We start from the raw sequence: 22293 nt of genomic DNA, 5'->3' as shown, positions 1-22293 counted from the left end.
AGGGGCTTTACCTGGTTTTGTGTCCTTTATTGCCACTGAGATCTCTGCGGGGCTGATGTTGCATGAATATTTGGTGTCAACACTGGCGGTTGCTTTTAGCTTTTCTAAGTTCACATTTAATCCATATTGTTGCCTCTCTGTGGTTTACCCCCTTTGGATGTTTTAACAATGTGCAAAGCAATTTTGTTAGGTGTTGTGGGGTTTTCTTCTCAAGTGATATGGCTGGCTGCTCCTAGTTTTCGAAGCAGGATACATAAATAATATACATGTGGAGCCAATCATACTTTTCTGTAACTACACTAGTTCAATTGGGCACCCTAATTTTAAAAATAGCTTATAAAAAATTCCCTTTTTTATATATGTGCTTAAATGAATGCAAATTACTTGTTGGAGTCTTCTACCATTAATAAAGTATTTAATTTGGGATAAGTAAACATGGAATATTCTTTTACTTTGTGGGTTTTTGTCTAGCAAGGGACTGGAATCACAACCGGGAGGATTTGTGCCAGCCCTGTAAACCTGGGTAACAATTTCTCCATTATTTTATGTTTCACTTTACTGACTGCCTGGAAGTTCTGTACCCAAATCCTGCCATCCGCCTTGAGGTGAGTAGGACATCTCCCTGGTTCTACATCCAGGCTTTTCTGTCATGACTATGCTACAGATTAGCTCTCACACTCTTCCAATTGTCTCAGACCTGTTCTACATCAATTTTTGTAGGTAACAGTTATCTGATGACACATTTATTGGTAGTGAATTGGGCTTATATGCAAACATTATGACTAGAGGGGATCTGTCTGTGGGATTCATGTACTGCTGTACTGAAGGAAAAAACCAACCAATGAAGCAACATGTCACCCCTAGAATGATCTTGATAGTGGTTCACTATGAGAGTGGAACACAAATTGCAGATGACCAATATTGAAAATGAAAGGTTAAGGATAGTATAGCACTGTAATGGTATGTGCAATCCCCCTTCTGAAACAGAAATGTGGAAATATTCTCAGTGTGAATGCTATGGTATTATCAGAGACTAAATATTGACATTGTCTGAAGGAACCGAACAAGGTCTGTAAACTGTTAACAATGCCTTATGTGTACATATCACAGGTCAGAAATAACTAGCAAAAGTGAGTGAAAGTGTTGACACAGACCAGTATGAACCTGTTCTCAATGATCTACGTATAGCCCTTCCATAGATGATGTCATCATTCCAGAAGGTAACAGTCCCTGCCTTGCACTCATCGTCGGCTTGCCCATTGCACAGACCACGCAGGACTCTACCCACTCATTAATTTCTTTGTCCATGATCTGACAAATTAAATTTTTGTGAATCTTCATCCAGGTTTGAAATTTTCCTAAATGGCCACCAACTGGCAACTCGTGGTAATATTTACATAATAAGGGTACTAATTCAGGGGGTAAAACACTTGTGGTAATTTTTATATACTAAGGGTACTAGCTTAAGGGGTAAAACTATTTTGTCCCTGCGGGACAGCACAAAATATTTTCATTTAAATGATAGGGCTTCCTTTCTCCTCCCTTTATCTTTTCCTCAATTTCCTTTAACCTGATGTTAGATGCCTTGCATTCCATAATGTCCCTAAACAACTCTAAGAGATGCCGATGAACTCCGCAGCCCACTAACTGATTCCTTGCAAGGTACACTCACTAGATAGATCACTACCCACTTCCACAAAATATGACTAAGGCTGTCAGCAACAACATGTGTGCATATGTGTATATGATACTTGAAGGCAGATAGTTGAATTGCCCATTTAGTGGCCTTGGCCTTCCCAGCCCCCAGTTAAGAGACTGGTTACCAGTTTGTAAGTTGAATAGCATACAACTGAACTACAAATTTCTTGGAAAGATCTGGAGCAGCCAACATGGGAGCTGTTGCTAACATCATCAAGGCAGCTTGTTGCAAAGAACCTCATTCAGATTTGCTTTCTTTCTTAATTCGTTCAACACACCTGCCACGTGGATGAAGTTCAGTGTGAACTTTCAAAAAAGATTAACAATGCTGATGCATCTTGCCATCCCTTTGGGACTCTTAGATAGTGGACAATTGCGAATAGCCTCACTGCAGCTCTGATCATATCCTGGGGAGAAACCACATGTGCCAAAAATGACATCTATGATTAAGCAGTTTTTATCTTAGAAGGCTTAACTTTATGCCCCCCCCCCCCCCCCATACCAGCAAATAAAAAAGATTAAATTTAATACCTGAAAAGATACCATCAAGGAGATGGTCAGCCGTGCTGCTCCATTCGAAAGCCTAAATGGAACACAGTTACTCTTATAGAGATTCCAATCACGGTGAAGGCTATGACTGGCTTGGAGTCTTGAGACAATGGAATCTGATAATGGGCTAGGTTGAGATCCAGTGGAGTGAAGAATTTAGCCTTATAAAATCAGGAGAAACATGAATGTAGATTGGGCAGTGAAATGGACAGCAAAATTATCTTTTTGGTCAAGGCATAGTAATCTATGACAGGCCAAATTCCCCCATCTCTTTTAGGAACAAAAAATATGGGTATGAAATATGGAGAGCAGGAAGGTCTATTGATTCCATCCTTAAGTGGTTCATCTGTAGCCGACCTGAGCTCATTCATCCTTAGTGCAGAAATCGTGTATAGTGGGTGCCTGACAGGAATATTGTCAGGAAGTTTAATCTTTCACTTGCTGAATTTAGCAATTCCCAGAACATTGGTGAGCACATTTGGATATTCCACATGTACACACTGCAGCAGTGCATCCTACTTGGAAGGTAGATGATTAAAATCATCCATCTCTTGTTCCTGTGCTTCTCTGGCCATGTCAACCTGTGCCAGTGCTTCACAAGGATTGTCATAAAATTTATAGATTCAGTCCCTAGTAAAATATAATGAAAATCCTCATTCTTTCCAATTAACAATAAAGCCATGTGTTAGATAAAGTTAGAACAAAGAATGATAGGTACAGTTAATTGACGAACTACCTTCACCTTAAATTTCCAAATGAAACCATAGATCCTCACCTAAATGCTGAATTTCAGTTTACCAGGGCCATCCTACAGTTAAAAACTTCAGTACCCAGTGGGGGAACTGGCACAGTGCTTGGCACTAGTGATACCACTCCTCACTAATCAAGTAGGGCACAAACCAGTTCTCCATTCTTACTAATGTAAATAAGCAGAACAGGAGCAACAGGTGAAGCCACTATTCTATTACACACTATTCAGCCTAACCTTGCCCCTATTCTTAATCTCTAGTCAGTCAGTATTCTCATTGTTCTTTTACTGGATCCCCTGACAATCTTGTTTAAAATGGTCAGGACATCCACATCGAAAACACATATATAGCATCCTATAATCTGTGAGGTGTCCTTTTGTGCCTTTGTTATACACCTTTGAATCCTGTATCTTGGTGTCTGTTGCTTGCTTCATATCTGCATAATATACACTGTGCACCAGCCAAGAGACAACTCATAAAACTATGAATGATTGTGGTCTTGTTACACACAGCAAGCTAGACCTATCCTCCAAACTTATACTTACACCAGTACCATTGATTGCCTTTGCTGTGTGCCTGATATGCCACACAGTCAAGCTAAGGGCTCTCCAATTTGTTGTATCTGCCATTAGTGCCTTTGCACTAATTCCTGTAGTGCCTGCGGGGATATCAATTGCATACACCAATACTCTTGTAATCCACTAAGACTATAATGCACAACCCTAGTTTATTAACATAATCCATTAAATGCCCTGTACACTTCTCCCCTGCAGGTCTGGGGGTCAGAATAGGCCCGAGGTATTCCTGCCTGCCGTAAGAGGCTACTAAAAGGAATCTCACACTTTTCAGCCCTATGAGTTCAGGTCCAATTCTATGGTTTGACCAGCCACTTTCAAAATTCTACAGAAGTGTGGGCCATATGGGGAAAGATGCCTTACGTGGTGCATGAGTTACCCATAGTGCCCTCAAATTCGATCGCCTGAATCTTTTGTCATGGCTTTGCATCTCCATCTGCTATTCAACTATTTGAGCGAGGACACTTTCCAGGGTATGTCATCTTCTTCCATTGTCTCCTGTCCTCTTTTGCCCCCATGACAATATTGGATTTTTCTGCACCCAATATCCAGCACAATAGTCAGTCTGTTGTGGTGAGGCCGTCATGTACCCATTTGGTGGTAGCCCCCTGACGGCACAGGGATCGCACTGCTGCTGCCTGAGCTGTAAACTCCCCATGTATGCGAAGGAGTAGATGCCTGTCTTCCTGAGACATAAGGACTCCCGGCAATGGCCATCATGACAGTTGGCCTTTCCTCTGGCTGGGTGGCACCTGTGGGGAGAGCCCCTGATCAGAATGGGTGGCATCAGGGTGGATGACCCACAATGAAGCAGACTAAGTCATCTCTTGCTGGTGACCGTACGGCACCAGCAGTCTCTAAGAAGGGCAAGATCGAATACAACGTTGACAGGTATGACCCTAAATTGTTTCCATCCCCTGCTACACCATGGGAGGAACATAGGGCTACAGAATGTATAGAACCACATTTGCCTCGGTTTTTAGTCTGTAGCAGAACTGATGGGGACTCCTTTCTACCTCTGAAGCCTCAGTTTTTCATTGAACACTTTGAGGATAAGTTTGGAGAAGTGACAGAACTGTCAAAGATGTGAAACGGAAGAGTCTTAATTCAGACAGCATCTTCTGCCCAATCCTGAGCATTATTCATCTCAGGAAGTGGTGGATATCTTAACATCCCCTGCGGGACTGGATCTCACTGATGCCTCATCCACCATAGAAATGGCTACAAATACTCAATCGGTGGCAGCAGGTGACCCTGAGGCATAACCTGCCTCCTTGCACACTTCATGCCTTCCCAGCCTCACGGTAATGTCATCCTCCAGTGGAATTGCAGAGGTTTTTTCCACCACCTGGCTGAGCTATGCCAACTGTTAAGCTTTACACCAGCTTTCTGCATTTCTTGTAACATCCCCTATAGCCATGGAGGGCAGGGGTTCGCATTGCCGGTAACCAGGTTTACTGGAGGGCAATGCAGAGGACAGGTGTAAAGCTTAACAGTTGGATTAGCTCAGCCAGGTGATGGAAAAAACCTCTGCAATTCCACTGGAGGATGATTTTTATCCAGAATTTCCTGTCACTTCGTACTTTCCATGTTCACGTTGGTGCCTGCCAAAATTCCCCCCCCCCCCCCCCAACACACACACACACATTCAGGAGAATGGAGTTCCACAGGGCTCTGTATTGAGTGTATATCTATTTTCAGTTGCCATTGGCCATTAACAGTCTAGCAGCACCTGTAGGGCTGTCTGTCTCACACTCTCTGTATGCAGATGACTTCTGTGTTTCGTACTACTCCACCAGTACTGGTGTTGATGAGTGCCTATAGGGAGACAACCACAAGGTGCAGTCATGGGCTCTAGGCCACAGCTTTTGGCCACAAAGTCATGTGTTATGCACTTCATCCGGAACCAGAACTTTACCTTACTGATGATCCCCTCACTGTAGTGAAGACATATCGATTCTTACGACTGGTTTTCTATGCCAAATTGACTTGGCTTCCTCACCTTCTTCAGGTTAAGTGGAAGTGCTGGCAGCACCTCAATGCCCTCCGCTGCCTGAGCAACACCAATTGGGGTGCAAATCGCTCTACGCTGCTGCAGTTCTACATAGGCCTGTTCAACCCTGCCTTGACTATGGGAGTCTGGTTTATGGTTTGGTGGCGCCCTCAGCATTGCGTTTTCTTGACCCAGTGCATTCACCTAGCGACGGGAGCTTTTAGGACGAGTCCGGTGACCAGCGTCCTGGCAGAGGCTGGAGTCCCTCCATTGCAGGTCAGGCATGTGCAACTTCTTGCCAGTTACGTTGCACATGTTCATAGTTCTCCTGCACATCTGAATTACAGTCTCCTTTTCCTGCCCACTGTGGTTCATCTCCCACATTGGCGGCCCAGGTCAGGGCTTTCAATTGCAGTTTGTGTCTGATCCCTTCTATCTGAAATGGAGTCCTTGCCTTTATCACCTACACTCGAGGTCGACTCACATACACCTATATGGCGTACACCTAGGCCACGGCTTCGCCTGGACTTTTCACATGGCCCAAAGGACTCAGTTCATCCCGCGGCTCTCCACTGTCACTTCCTCTCAATTCTTGACCTGTACCGAGGCCATGAAGTGGTTTACACTCTTGACATGTACCCAGGCCATGAAGTGGTTTACACTGATGGCTCGATGGCTGATGGTCATGTCAGCTTCACGTATGTCCATGGAGGACATATTGAACAGCACTCCTTGCCTAACGGCTGCAGTTTTTTCACTGCAGAGCTGGTGGCTATATCTTGTGCTCTTGAGCACATCCATTCATGCCCTGTGGAGTCATTTCTTCTGTGTACTGACTCCTTGAGCAGTCTACAAGCTATCGACCAGTGCTACCCTCGTCATCCTTTGGTAGTGACCATCCAGGAGTCCATCTATGCCTTGGAATGGTCCAGTCATTCAATGGGAACCCCAGGACATGTCGGAATCCCAGGCAATGAACTTGCTGACAGGCTAGCCAAACAGGACCCACAGAAACTGCTTATGGAGATAGGCATTCCAATAACTGAACTGCGTTCATTTTAATGCCACCAGGTTTTTCGGCTTTGGGAGATGGAATGGCATAGTCTCAGTACGCACAACAAACTGTGTGCCATTAAGAAAACTATGAATGTGTGGCAGTCCACCATGCGAGCATCTCGCAGGGGCTCTGTGGTTCTCTGCTGGCTCTGCATTGGTCACATTTGAGCAACCTGAGGCTACCTCCTGCGCTGTGGAGACCCGCCTCAGTGTTGATGCAGTACCCGGTTGTCAGTGGTCCGTATTCTGATGCACTGTCCCACTTTGACTACCCACTGATGAAATCTTCGGTTACCAGACTTGTTGCTGCTAATTTTATCTGACAACACCTCATCGGCTTTTTCAGTTTTACGTTTTATTTGTGAGTGTGGGTTTTGTCATTCAATCTAAGTTTTAGTGCATGTCCTTCATCCCTCTGTGTCCTCTAGCCTATTGCTTTTAGGGTGGAGGTTTTAATGTGTTGCAGATTGGCTGGTGACTCCCTTTTATTCTCTCATGGTCAGCCAGCCATGGTAATCTGTTTTGTCATTTTAATCTCTTCTACCCGTTTCTTGCTTTTCTATGGTTTTCTTGTCCCATTTTGTTCGTTTAAGTGTTTGTTGCCCTTCCATCATCCTTGTGGTTTTTCCTTTCTCTCCGTTTCGTGTTGTCAGTTGTGCTTTTTTTATTCCCACCCTTGTGGCATTGTTTTATTCAGAACAAGGGACCAATTACCTAGCAGTTTCCTCCCTTCCCCCCTCTTTTAAGCCAACCAACCAACCAACCAATGAACCAACCAACCTACCAACCTACCAACCAACCAACCTACCAACCTGTACACTTTGGATATAGCAACATATAAAACTGTTTTCCTTTCAAGTCACAATTTTCACCTTGTGCTTAAAACCACTAGGAACCACAACAGGTACTTACTCTACATTGAAGTATCAACTGACAGTTTTCTACTCTATTGTAACAATCCAAGTAAAGGATTAGGTAAATTAGCGAAAAAATCAATGCAGTCTCAATCCAGTATGTCCCCTTGGCTGTCAACAAGTCCCCTACCAGTCTCAGTTCTGTGTTCAGTTCCCCCTCCAGTAGTTTCCAAACACTTCACTTCAATTTCTCATCAAGATTCAGAGCAGACATTTCCTCAGTATGTTCCAAGAGGACAGAGGCTTGTTCCTATCACTTATCTATCCATTTACACACCTTTTCAATCCCTTTGATGCAATCCAGATCATGCAATCTAATCAAATAATTTGTTATTTGAGCCTTCAGGCACTGTACTTGTGCACAGGAGGATTCCTCTACTTCAAAACAAGATACAACTAATGCGTTTCATCTAAATTGATTTGATGATGGCTACGGCCTCACTCTACACATTAGGATGCATCAGAGCTATGAGAAAAGGGTGTTGCAATACTTCCTCCAACATCCCCACTCGGTCAGCTACACTCCCAAGGGGCTCACGCCCCCTAATTCTAATTTCAAATTGAGATTCTTAATTCCTCAAGTCACTGATTCCAGGCACCTTTATGTCACCCATTCTGGAATGAGCAAATCTCGACCAGTTGATATGTTCTAAATCATCTACTGAGAATAATTTACTAATTAACGGTAAGCCACACAAACAGACATAACCATACTCTGCTACCAGTGTGTACCAGAGGATAGGGAGAGTGGAATGGTTGGTTTATTATGTGGGTTGTTTCTAACAACTTTTATTAAAACCAAAAAAACACACATTAATTCTCAGTTGCAGTGCCTTAAACGAAAAAAGTTTAGTTTAAGTTCATTTACAAGAATAAATTTAAATTTAACTGCCCAGGCGCCATTACCAATAGAACAAGCACAGCAACACAAGGGATTCTCTCCCAATTATTAAAAATTTTTGACAATGTGAATTTAAATAATTACATTTAGAAACATGGAGGTTGTTCCAGCACCTGGTTCTCAAGGAAAGGTAGTCTTCTCCAAATTCCTGTTGAATTGCTGTCAGTTGCCTCAGATCCCTGTTGACACGCCGTGTAGAAGGACCCTGACATACCCAGTAAAACTACCAGGTTTTAATGGAGCTTGAACCATTCCTTATGTCAGCAGCAATCATTACACTTGCATTTGCCTGTATCAGATCAGCACCAAAAGTCTTTCTGCCAACAAGTACCTTGCTGCTCCGCAGTGTACAGCAGTTGCATGCCGTGTGATGCTTGTGCTTGGGGCGGGCACTGCAAAAATGAAAGTTGTGCAGCTGGCAGCCGCAAAACAGTGATGTGTCCATCACAGCACAAGATGCGTATATGTTATTTTTTATTACTCCTAATATTTACTGAGTAAAATATATTTGTCTTAACAACACACTCTTCCAGACTGCCCCATCCCCCACTCCCTATTTTATTGAAAATGACTACAGGATACATATAAACAAACTAATATTAAAATTTCAGTATACTTTCATTGCTTATGGTGTAAACTTGATGCACGCATGTGTAGAGTATCTTGATGATAACTCTAGGAAGAGTAACACAGAAATTTTTATTTCAGGTACCATTTATACCCATTCTGCCTGCAACATGTATTTTTGTCAACACTTATTTAATGATGATGTTGGATGTGTTCACGTGGATCCGATTTGGTGTGTGGATCATCATAGGTAAATATACAATTTGTTTTAAGAAGGTAGTGCTCTATAGCTCACAAATATTTGAATATGTCATAATAGACTGCAAAGAGCTGCTGATAAAAATTTCTTTGTTGTATATGAGTTTCAGTCCATAGATCATAATAAGGCTCATGTACATGGTGGTCCATCTGAAGTTTTGGATGAGATTATTTTGAAAACTATACATCAGGTAAAAATAGTGGGTAAGACAAGTTCGTAAGCTCAAAGGGGGACATCAAATGATACTACACGTGACCTCCAGCCCCCACCCCCTTCTTAAATGGAAACACCCATTTTTTTTTATTGCACATTCGGATTCTCCATAAAAAAGTAATCAAGTTTTGTCTGAAACATTTTTTTAAACCATTGACAGATGGTGCTGAATTTGAGAAAAAAGTAAAATTGGGGAAGAACTCTGATTTATTTAGAATTATCCGAGAAAGCCGCATCAAAGCAATAAAAAATGTGCACCAATTCTTTCGTTACAGCAAATTAAGCTATTTTTGTACAAATTGTACTGTATCCTACTTTTGGCATCACTCAGGACCAACGACATGGACGTAGTAGAATGATGTTCCCATGGTGTGCTTCATTAGTGGGAGTCCTCTTGCCTCTCACATGTTGGAGTGCTTCATTAATGTGAGTCCCCTTGCCTCTCACAATATGGGGTGCTTAATTAATGACATTATCCACGAAGAAATTGTTCAAAATTATCCCCATTTGCTTCAATGCATAAAGTCAATCATCTGCAAAAGTTGTCCACAGTTTTGAGCAGCACATCCCGTGGTATGGCTGCAAATGCTCTTTGAATGTGTTGCTCCATATTGTTTCTGGTTGTGGGCTGTCTTTCATAAACAATATTTTTTAAGTAACCCCACAAGAAAAAATTAGGAGATGTTAGGTCTGGCGAATGTGGAGGCCACTGAATTGGTCCGCTGTGTCCTATCCACCGACCAGGGTACTGCAAATTTAAAATGTTCCGCACATTTTTAGCATAATGGGGAGCTGCTCCATCCTGTTGGAACCACATTTGTTGCCTAGTTTCTAAATCAGTAACTTCCATTATCTCCAACAAATCATCATGGAGAAGTTGTAAATAAGATTCCCCAGTAACATTTCGGTCAAAAAATATGGTCCTATCAAGTAACCGTTTAAAATTCCACACCAGACTATTAACGACCATTTGTGTTGATTGTCAACAGGTCTGTGCCAGTGTGGATTGACAGGGGACCAATAATGACAATCATGACAATGTTTTTGAATGTGACCTCATTGGTGAACATAACACATCTAAAAAAAATCATTGTCACCTCTTATCATTTCCAAGACCCATTGGCAGAAATGCATGCGTATTTGCATATCTTTCATCGTTAATGCCTGAGTCAGTGTGATATGATACGCATGATATTTATGTGCCTTCAAAATCCTCAAAACAGTTGATTTCGGTATTCCAATTTCTCTCTGAATTGCATGACTAATAATTTTGGGATCCAGTTGAACACAGGTGAGAATGGTAAGGGCATGAGCATCATTTTCATTGTATTTGCAATGATGAGGTGGACAGTGCATGTATCCATTTCGAGCTCGTTGAGTGCAATTTCGAATAATGTTTTTGCTTGGACATCATCTGTTAGGGAAACGATCCACATACAATTGTGCGGCTGCAGTGTAATTGTTATGGCACTCACCTGAAATTAACATCATATTAACAATTTCTGTAGGAGGTTAGTGAGCCATGTTTCACTAAAGAATAATTTACTTTTGTCATTTGATGTTTACGGTTCACAATCTGAAAGTGACGTGACGTCTGATCGCATTACACTGACCTTTATACTGAGCCGTAGTTCGCAGTTTGGCCACGGTAGTGCCACAGTCGGGTGAGTAATGCCTCCCTCCATTAAAAACTGTGGAGGGTAGGATACATTTTGTAAAAAAATTGCTTAATTTGGCGTAATGAAAGAATTGGTGTGCATTTTGTATTGATTTGATACGTCCTTCTCAGATCGTTCTACATAAATCGAAGTTCTTCCCCAATTTTAATTTTTCTCAATTTCAGTGCCACCTGTCAATGGTTTAAAAATGTTTCAGACAAAACTTGATTACTTTTTTTATGGAGAATCCGAATCTGCAATAAAAAATGGGTGTTTCCACTTAAGATTTAAAAGTTGCCCCCTGCCCCACCCAAGGGGGCGGGAGCTGGGGGTCACATGCAGTATCATTTGATGTCCCTCTCTGAGCTTACGAACTTGTCTCACCCACTAGTTTTACCCAAGGTATAGTTTTCTATTCTGTATACCATTGGTGTACAGAATACCTGATGATAATCTGTGGACCAAAACAGTACAACAAAGGAGAAAAGAATAGCAGTGAATCACTAAATCTGTTGTTTCATTATAGCAGATTTAGATTTCAACTATTACATAGTTTTCTTTGGTGCAAAGAATTACAAAACAAGAGAATCAGGAACAAAAGTAAGATATTTTTAACAATATATTGAGAGTTCAGACATAAGCACTATATAGTTACATGCTATGTAACAATAGGTGACATTAGTCTAAAGTGTCACTTAGTAAGCATTATTGGTTTATGTAGAGTGTACAAGGGTCTAAAATGTCAAAAGGTATGAAGCTAGTCACTGGCACATAAAAAATGAATGAATAAGTAAAATAAAGAAATCAAAATAGTACAATAAAACATGGTCTCCCTCTTGGGCATAACCTGAAATCATACATTATAAAAATACATTGCTGCCACCTCTGGCTGTATAGTAAAATCATGTGGAATAAAACAGCATTACAGTGTCGAATGGTATTGCACTAGTCAGTGGTGCATAAAAAATTAACAAATAAGTAAAATAAAGGAATATATTAGAGTTATGAGAAACAAAATACGTTAATTCTTGGAGGCATGTACCATCTATGCAACCGGTTAACCAATTGAAGGCAGTTTGAAGGCAGTTTGTTTGTTGCCATGCGCGTTTCACTTGATTTATTTGGGAAGCATCTTCAGTGGCCTGTAATACATGTTTCCTTTTTTACATACAATAAATGTATTATGTGGCACACGCACACACACACACACACACACACACACACACACACACACACACACACACACACACACACGGCCTGTAATACATGTTTCCTTTTTTACATACAATAAATGTATTATGTGGCACACGCACACACACACACACACACACACACACACACACACACACACACCAACAACAACAACAACAACAAATGGGAAAAAAATCAAACCGCAATACAAACAAAAGAAAGACAAACACACAACAGTTGGCACACCAAAAACACACATATGTTGATCACAAAATGGAAAGTGCAAGTGATATAAGCGATGTGACAAGTGTGGGTGAAAGAATGCCAGAAATCGGCCAGCTGGAGTATGGAAAATAATGAATACATCTCCAGGACCACAGACAAGTTAACAGCACTGGAAATTATAAGTAACACCGAATAATAAGTTCACATTACAAACTTTGTGCTACAAAAGTCGATTTTAACCTAAAGAAACGTGAGAAAGACATGGAAAAATGTAATATAACAGCATATTATATCTATCACATAATAAGTTCATTGTATGCAAAAAAGGAAACATGTATTACAGGTGACTGATGGTACTTCCCAAATAAATGAAGCAAAACACATATGGCAACAAACAAACTGCCTTCAATTGGTTGCATAGGCAGTACATACCTCCAAGAATTTAAAGCAGCTAAAGGAAAGACAGAAAAAAAAAGATGAAAATATGTTCTACTGGGTTTAAGTAAGGACGTGATTATATCGAATTGTGTGCCCTCATTGGGCTAATATAAGTCACAAACCAAGCTAAGGAATGACATAACTGCACTTAGTATAATTTTTTGACACTAAGTCCTTAGAAACAATTAAAAATATGAAAGTAGTATAATAAGTTAAAAGAGCATCCATAAAAGGTGTACTGTAGCAGCATGAAAAGCCAAACAACTCATGGACACAATATATATTACTGATGTGCACCACACTGTGGCAATAACACAAATGTCATTAATATATTAAGCAATGGAATAGATCTTTTGGCTTATAAATCAACAGTGTGACAGTTTCAATCAATGTTAAATATATTGTGTAGCAAAGTATAATAAATAGAGTGAAAGTTTCAGACAATGTAAATCTATTGTGTAGTGAAGTATGGTAGCCCTTAAGTGGGTGAAAACAGTACCTACCAAATCAGTGGTGGTTTATTCCACATGGTTATACTATAAGCCCAGAGATGGCGCCAATATATTTTTGCAATGCATGATTTTACGTTATGCCCAGAGAAGTCACACTCTGTGCTATTGTGTGGAATTATAAATGGATCTCCTGCGAAATAAATTACACACTTTCCTGTAGTTATTGTTATTGACAGGGTGATTTGTTTTCTATGGTTTAACTGTTACTTCTGGACTTATTGTCAAGTACATTTTTTGATTTTTTAAAAAATCATGTCTGCTGTAATAAAATAATGGATTCCATAATCAATTGCTGTTATTTTCTCCATGGTCTATGTGGGACAATTGCTGGTCACAATAGGATATATATGGATTCTAATATAATTAAAATAAATTTGTGTCAGTAACTCTTGCCTGTGAATGTTGTTGTTTTCCAAATAGAATTTTCACCTTTTTAGTGTCATTTAGTACTTCACAGGAATCAGTCATTATACAAGTAAGCTTCTTTGCTGATAACACAAAATTCCAGTGCATGGTAGTGTTCCATTATCATCAACAAAAATAATTACTCACCAATTGTGGGTGCAAATCAAGATAAATGATAGGACAATTGGTGTACAGGTGATCTAAAAGCTGAAAAGAGTTTTTCAGAGGAAGAGCAATTTTAAGAATGATATGGCAGAAAATGCAAATATTATACTCATTAAAAACAATCTGGAAGGGTGAGAAAAATACAATAACAGTGTTGTTGTTGTTGTTGTTGTTGTCGTCGTTTTCTGTCTAGAGACTGATTTGATGCAGCTCTCCATCCTACTCTATCCTGTGCAAGCTTCTTCATCTCCCAGTACCTACTGCAACCTACATCCTTCTGAATCTGCTTAGTGTATTCATCTCTTGGTCTCCCTCTACGATTTTTACCCTCCACACTGCCCTCCAATACTAAATTGGTGATCCCTTGGTGCCTCAGAACATGCCTTTGCCAACCAATCCCTTCTTCTAGCCAAGTCGTGCCACAAATTTCTCTTCTCCCCAATTCTATTCAACACCTCCTCATTAGTTATGTGGTCTACCCATCTGACCAGCATTCTTCTATAGCACCACATTGCGAAAGCTTCTATTCTCTTCCTGTCTAAACTATTTATCGTCCATGTTTCACTTCCATACATACAAGAGCAATACAATATAGAAAGGGGATACATAAAACATGAGAAAATGTTGGAGAATGGTGAAGGATGGTAGGGCGTATTATAGTATTTGAGAGTTGTAGCATCACGCTTTAGTGTTTACTTCGTAGATTCTTACTTAAATTGCATGTGAGTTTCGTATAACAGGTGTAATTTCGAGTTTTAGCTACTTAATCATAAATTCAGGCAGATTGTAGCGCAGTCGTTAGGCATTTGTACAGGTTAGTTAATACATTCTTTGCGTGTTTCCCTTGCATTATCTAGGCACGGACTCGTGTTTCAGTAACTGTTGTTCAACATCGATTAGAATGGACAGGGACTGTGATTGCTGTGTTCAGATGAGGGCTGAGTTGGCATCCCTTCGCTCACAGATACAAGCGGCGCTGACTTCGGTCACGCAGCTTGAGGCTGTTGCCAATGGGCACCACTGTGGGGAGCCGGACTTGGGTATCACGGGGATGTCAACCTCGTCCCGTCTGTCCCCAGATTGGTCTACCGCTGTGGTTGCCCCCGTTGCTGCCCGCAGTGGGGCTGACCCCTCCCCTGTGGTTGATTGGGAGGTCGTTCGAAGGCGTGGCAGGCAGCGAAAGACGTCCCCGGAGACTGATCAGAAAGCCTCCCCGGTGCGTCTGGCAAACAGGTTTCAGGCACTGTCTCTGGCTGAGCCAGATGTAGCTGCCTGCTCTGTTTCAGAGGATGATTCTCAGCCTTCAAGGTCCGGGCAATCACAGAGGGTGGGCTTATTGGTAGTTGGGAGCTCCAATGTTAGGCGCGTAATGGGGTCCCTTAGGGATATGGCGGCTAAGGAGGGGAAGAAATCCAGTGTGCACACCGTATGCATTCCAGATGGAGTCATTCCTGATGTGGAAAGGATCCTTCTGGATGCCATGAAGAGCACAGGGTGCTGCCAGCTGCAGGTGGTGGCACATGTCGGCACTAATGACGTGTGTCTGTTTGGATCTGAGGAAATTCTCTCTGGATTCCAGCGGCTATCTGATTTGGTGAAGGCTGCCAGTCTTGCTTACGAGATGAAGGCAGAGCTCACCATCTGCAGCATCGTTGACAGAACTGACTGCGGACCTTTGGTGCAGAGCTGGGTGGAGGGTCTGAATCAGAGGCTCAGACGGTTTTGCGACCATGTTGGCTGCAGATTCCTTGACTTGCGCCATAGGGTGGTGGGGTTTCGGGTTCCGCTGAATAGGTCAGGAGTTCACTACACTCAGCTGGTGGCTACACAGGTAGCGGAGGCTGTGTGGCGTGGACTGGGCGGTTTTTTAGGTTAGAAGGCCTCGGGAAAGTACGGGGTGGGCTGCAACCTCAAAGGGTGCATGGCAAATAGAGGACGTGCTTGGATCAAGGAACAGTTGGAATTGTAGTTGTAAATTGTTGTAGTTGTGCTGGGAAAGTCCCTAAGCTTCAAGTGCTAATAGAAAGCACAGAAACTGAAATCGTTATAAGTACAGAAAGCTGGCTAAAGCCTGAAATAAGTTCTGCAGAAATTTTTACGAAGTCTCAGACGGTGTTCAGGAAAGATAGATTAGGCAGAATTGGTGGTGGAGTGTTTGTGTCTGTCAGTAGTGGTTTATCTTGTAGTGAAGTCGAAGTAGATACTCCGTGCGAATTGGTATGGGTGGAGGTTATACTTAACAGCCAAACTAAGTTAATAATTGGCTCCTTCTACCAACCCCCAGACTCTGATGATATAGCTGCTGAACAGTTTAGAGAAAATTTGAGTCTCGTACGAAATAAATACCCCACTCATATGGTTATAGTTGGTGGTGACTTCAACCTCCCCTCGATATGTTGGCAAAAATACTTGTTCAAAACCAGTGGTAGGCAGAAAACATCTTCCGAGATTGTCCTAAATGCTTTCTCCGAAAATTATTTCGAGCAGTTAGTACACGAACCCACGTGAACTGTAAATGGTTGCAAAAACACACTTGACCTCTTAGCCACAAACAATCCAGAGCTGATAGAGAGCATCATGACTGATACAGGGATTAGTGATCACAAGGTCATTGTAGCTAGGCTCAATACCATTTCTTCCAAATCCACCAGAAACAAACGCAAAATAATTTTATTTAAAAAAGCGGATAAAGTGTCACTAGAAGCCTTCCTAAGAGACAATCTCCATTCCTTCCGAACTGACTATGCAAATGTAGACGAGATGTGGCTCAAATTCAAAGATACAGTAGCAACAGCAATTGAGAGATTCATACCTCATAAATTGGTAAGAGATGGAACTGATCCCCCAAGGTACACAAAACAGGTCCGAACGCTGTTGCAGAGGCAACAGAAAAAGCATGCGAAGTTCAGAAGAATGCAAAATTCCAAAGACCGGCTAAAATTTACAGATGCGCGAAATTTGGCACGAACTTCAATGCAAGATGCCTTTAATAGGTTCCACAACGAAACATTGCCTCAAAATTTGGTAGTAAATCTGAAGAAATTCTGGTCGTATGTAAAGTACACAAGTGGCAAGACGCAGTCAATACCTTCGCTGCGCAGTGCCGATGGTACTGTTACCGACGACTGTGCCGCTAAAGCGGAGTTATTGAACGCAGTTTTCTGAAATTCCTTCACCAGGGAAGACGAATGGAATATTCCAGAATTTGAAACATGAACAGCTGGTAGCATGAGTTTCTTAGAAGTAGATACGTTAGGGGTTGCGAAGCAACTCAAATCGCTTGATACGGGCAAGTCTTCAGGTCCAGATTGTATACCGATTAGGTTCCTTTCAGATTACGCTGATACAATAGCTCCCTACCTAGCAATCAAATACAACCGCTCGCTCGCCGATAGATCTGTACCTACAGATTGGAAAATTCCGCAGGTCACACCAGTGTTTAAGAAGGTTAGTAGGAGTAATCCATCTAACTACAGACCTATATCATTGACGTCGGTTTGCAGTACGGTTTTGGAGCATATACTGTATTCCAACATTATGAATCACCTCGAAGGGAACGATCTATTGATACGTAATCAGCATGGTTTCAGAAAAAGTCGTTCTTGTGCAACACAGCTAGCTCTTTATTCACATGAAGTAATGGCCGCTATCGACAGGGGATCTCAAGTTGATTCCATATTTCTAGATTTCCAGAAAGCTTTTGACACTGTTCCTCACAAGCGACTTCTAAACAAGCTGCGGGCCTATGGGGTAACGTCTCAGTTGTGCGACTGGATTCCTGATTTCCTGTCAGGAAGGTCGCAGTTCGTAGTAATAGACGGCAAATCATCGAGTAAAACTGAAGTGATATCAGGTGTTTCCCAGGGAAGTGTCCTGGGACCTCTGCTGTTCCTGATCTATATAAATGACCTGGGCGACAATCTGAGCAGTTCTCTTAGGTTGTTCGCAGATGATGATGTAATTTACCGTCTAGTAAGGTCATCCGAAGACCAGTATCAGTTGCAAACCGATTTAGAAAAGATTGCTGTATGGTGTGGCAGGTGGCAGTTGACGCTAAATAACGAAAAGTGTGAGGTGATCCACATGAGTTCCAAAAGAAATCCGTTGGAATTCGATTACTCGATAAATAGTACAATTCTCAAGGCTGTCAATTCAACTAAGTACCTGGGTGTTAAAATTACAAACAACTTCAGTTGGAAAGACCACATAGATAATATTGTGGGGAAGGTGAGCCAAAGGTTGCGTTTCATTGGCAGGACACTTAGAAGATGCAACAAGTCCACTAAAGAGACAGCTTACACTACACTCGTTCGTCCTCTGTTAGAATATTGCTGCGCGGTGTGGGATCCTTACCAGGTGGGATTGACAGAGGACATCGAAAGGGTGCAAAAAAGGGCAGCTCGTTTTGTATTATCAAGTAATAGGGCAGAGAGTGTGGCAGATATAATACGCGAATTGGGATGGATGTCATTACAGCAAAGACATTTTTCGTCGCGGCGAGATCTATTTACGAAATTTCAGTCACCAACTTTCTCTTCCGAATGCGAAAATATTTTGTTGAGCCCAACCTACATAGGTAGGAATGATCTTCAAAATAAAATAAGAGAAATCAGAGCTCGAACAGAAAGGTTTAGGTGTTCGTTTTTCCCCGCGCGCTGTTCGGAAGGGGAATGGTAGAGAGATAGTATGATTGTGGTTCGATGAACCCTCTGCCAAGCACTTAAATGTGAATTGCACAGTAGTCATGTAGATGTAGATGTAGATGAACAGGAGAATGAAGGAGAAGGTAGGAAATGGCGGAGGAATCAGAGAAAGGGAATGAGTGGATGCCAGATATGGGTGGGATAGGGTGAGGAGCGGTAGGAAATGGAAAATGGATGAGGAGCAGGGGGATTGTGGAAAGAGAAGTCAAGTGGGAAGACATCAAAAAACAATCACAATATATTGGTAGGAGCAGGAGGGACAAAAGAGTGAAAGCAAGAAGGGTAAGAGAGTGAAAATGAGAGGTTGTAGATACGCATAATGAGAAACATGAAAGTATGATATGAGTATGGGAGGGATGTTCAGAGACTGAACTAGCAAGCAAGAAGACCCGGGTTCGAGTCCCAGCTGCAGCACAAATTTTACACTACTGGCCATTAAAATTGCTACACCAAGAAGACGACGAGCTACAGACACGAAATTTAACCCACAGGAAGAAGATGCTGTGATATGAAAATGATTAGCTTTTCAGAGAATTCACACAGGGTTGGCGCCGGTGGCATCACCTACAACATGCTGACATGAGAAAAGTTTTCAACCGATTTCTCATACACAAACAGCAGTTGACCGGCGTTGCCTGGTGAAACGTTGTTGTGATGCCTCGTGCAAGGAGGAGAAATGCGTACCATCACATTTCCTACTTTGATAAAGGTCGGATTGAAGCCTATCGCGATTGTGGTTTATCGTATCACAGAATTGCTGCTCGCATTGGTCAAGATCCAATGACTGTTAGCAGAATATGGAATCGGTGGGTTCAGGAGGGTAATACAGAACACTGTGCTGGATCCCAACGGTCTCGTATCACTAGCAGTCGAGATGACAGGCATCTTATCCACATGGCTGTAACGGATCGTGCAGCCACGTCTCAATTCCTGAGTCAACAGATGGGGACGTTTGCAAGACAACAACCATGTGCACGAACAGTTCGACGATGTTTGCAGCAGCATGGACTATCAGCTCGGAGACCATGGCTGCGGTTAACCATGACGGTGCAACACAGACAGGAGCGCCTGCAGTGGTGTACTCAACGACGAACCTGGGTGCACTAATGGCAAAACGTCATTTTTTCAAATGAATCCAGATTCTGTTTACAGTATCATGATGGTTGCATCCGTGTTTGGTGACATCATGGTGAACGTACATTGGAAGCATGTATATGTATACTGGCATATCACCCGGCATGATGGTATGGGGTGCCATTGGTTACACGTCTTGGTCACCTCTTGTTCACATTGACGGCACTTTGAACAATGGACGTTACATTTCAGATGTGTTACGACCCGTGACTCTACCCTTCATTCGTTCCCTGCAAAACCATACATTTCAGCAGGATAATGCATGACCAAATTTTGCAGGTCCTCTACGGGCCTTTCTGGATATAGAAAATGTTCAACTACTGCCCTGGCCAGCACATTCTCCAGATCTCTTACCAACTGAAAACACCTGGTCAACGGTGGCCGAGCAACTGGCTCATCACAATACGCCAGTCACTACTCTTGATGAACTGTGGTATCCTGTTGAAGCTGGATGGACAGCTGTACCTGTACACACCATCCATGCTCTGTTTGACTCAATACCCAGGGGTATCAAGGCCATTATTACGCCTTGAGTTGTTGGTTCTGGGTACTGATTTCTCAGGATCTAGGCACCCAAATTACATGAAAATATAATCACATGTCAGTTCTCGTAAAATATATTTGTCCAATAAATACCCGTTTATCATCTGCATTTCTTCTTGGTGTAGCAATTTTAATGGCCAGTAGTGTAATTCATTTCTTCTGCTTTGACCATTATTGTAGATAATGAAGAGGCTTAAATGTATCAGGGAAACATTTAATTATAAAATCTATAAGAACACCTATGGTACAGGAGTTTCCCATTACATTCAATGCTGGGGTGCTATTCCAATGTTGGAGAGCCATGGCAGTAGTGACAATGTAAGGGAAAATAAGCAGAAGATAATGAATTGAAGTTTGTGTTGGGGAGGGCACTCAACTTGGGTAGTTTGTGCAGCAATGTTGACCATTGTGCTGTGGTGGTGTAATTGTTAGCATTTCTGCGTAACATGCAGAAAGACCTGGGTTTGAGTCCTGGCTCCAGTACAAATTTTAATTCATTTCTTCTGCTTTGACTTAAAATGTCTCTGGGAAACATTTAATTATATGACTGAAAGAATGATATATATATATATATATATATATATATATATATATATATATATATATAAGATGAGGTGACTTACCGAACAAAAGCGCTGGCAGGTCGATAGACACACAAACAAACACAAACATACACACAAAATTCAAGCTTTCGCAACAAACTGTTGCCTCATCAGGAAAGAGGGAAGGAGAGGGAAAGACGAAAGGATGTGGGTTTTAAGGGAGAGGGTAAGGAGTCATTCCAATCCCGGGAGCGGAAAGACTTACCTTAGGGGGAAAAAAGGACAGGTATACACTCGCACACACGCACATATCCATCCACACATACAGACACAAGCAGACATATTTAAAGACAAAGAGTTTGGGCAGAGATGTCAGTCGAGGTAGAAGTGTAGAGGCAAAGAAGTTGTTGAAAGACAGGTGAGGTATGAGTGGCGGCAACTTGAAATTAGCGGAGATTGAGGCCTGGTGGATGACGAGAAGAGAGGATATACTGAAGAGCAAGTTCCCATCTCCGGAGTTCGGATAGGTTGGTGTTGGTGGGAAGTATCCAGATAACCCGGACGGTGTAACACTGTGCCAAGATGTGCTGGCTGTGCACCAAGGCATGTTTAGCCACAGGGTGATCCTCATTACCAACAAACACTGTCTGCCTGTGTCCATTCATGCGAATGGACAGTTTGTTGCTGGTCATTCCCACATAGAATGCATCACAGTGTAGGCAGGTCAGTTGGTAAATCACGTGGGTGCTTTCACACGTGGCTCTGCCTCTGATCGTGTACACCTTCCGGGTTACAGGACTGGAGTAGGTGGTGGTGGGAGGGTGCATGGGACAGGTTTTGCATCGGGGGCGGTTACAAGGATAGGAGCCAGAGGGTAGGGAAGGTGGTTTGGGGATTTCGTAGGGATGAACTAACAGGTTACGAAGGTTAGGTGGACGGCGGAAAGACACTCTTGGCGGAGTGGGGAGGATTTCATGAAGGATGGATCTCATTTCAGGGCAGGATTTGAGGAAGTCGTATCCCTGCTGGAGAGCCACATTCAGAGTCTGGTCCAGTCCTGGAAAGTATCCTGTCACAAGTGGGGCACTTTTGTGGTTCTTCTGTGGGGGATTCTGGGTTTGAGGGGACGAGGAAGTGGCTCTGGTTATTTGGTTTTGTACCAGGTCGGGAGGGTAGTTGCGGGATGCGAAAGCTGTTTTCAGGTTGTTGGTGTAATGATTCAGGGATTCCGGACTGGAGCAGATTCGTTTGCCACGAAGACCTAGGCTGTAGGGAAGGGACCGTTTGATGTGGAATGGGTGGC

At 42.3% G+C, this 22293-nt stretch overlaps 1 protein-coding gene across 2 annotated transcripts in view; it reads left to right on the top strand.

Annotated features, from left to right (window-relative positions):
- Positions 1-22293, top strand: part of LOC124605820 (high affinity cationic amino acid transporter 1-like) — a 180389-nt gene that overhangs the window by 149043 nt on the left and 9053 nt on the right. For both annotated transcript variants that reach the window (XM_047137738.1, XM_047137736.1), the window contains one exon: positions 9144-9252. In XM_047137738.1, coding sequence (XP_046993694.1) covers positions 9144-9252 — 109 coding nt within the window. The remainder of the gene's footprint in view (positions 1-9143; positions 9253-22293) is intronic.

The sequence above is a fragment of the Schistocerca americana genome, chromosome 3, assembly GCF_021461395.2.
Source record: "Schistocerca americana isolate TAMUIC-IGC-003095 chromosome 3, iqSchAmer2.1, whole genome shotgun sequence".
In the NCBI taxonomy this organism is placed as follows: Eukaryota; Metazoa; Arthropoda; class Insecta; order Orthoptera; family Acrididae; genus Schistocerca; species Schistocerca americana.
This window is presented reverse-complemented; position numbering and strand designations above follow the sequence as displayed.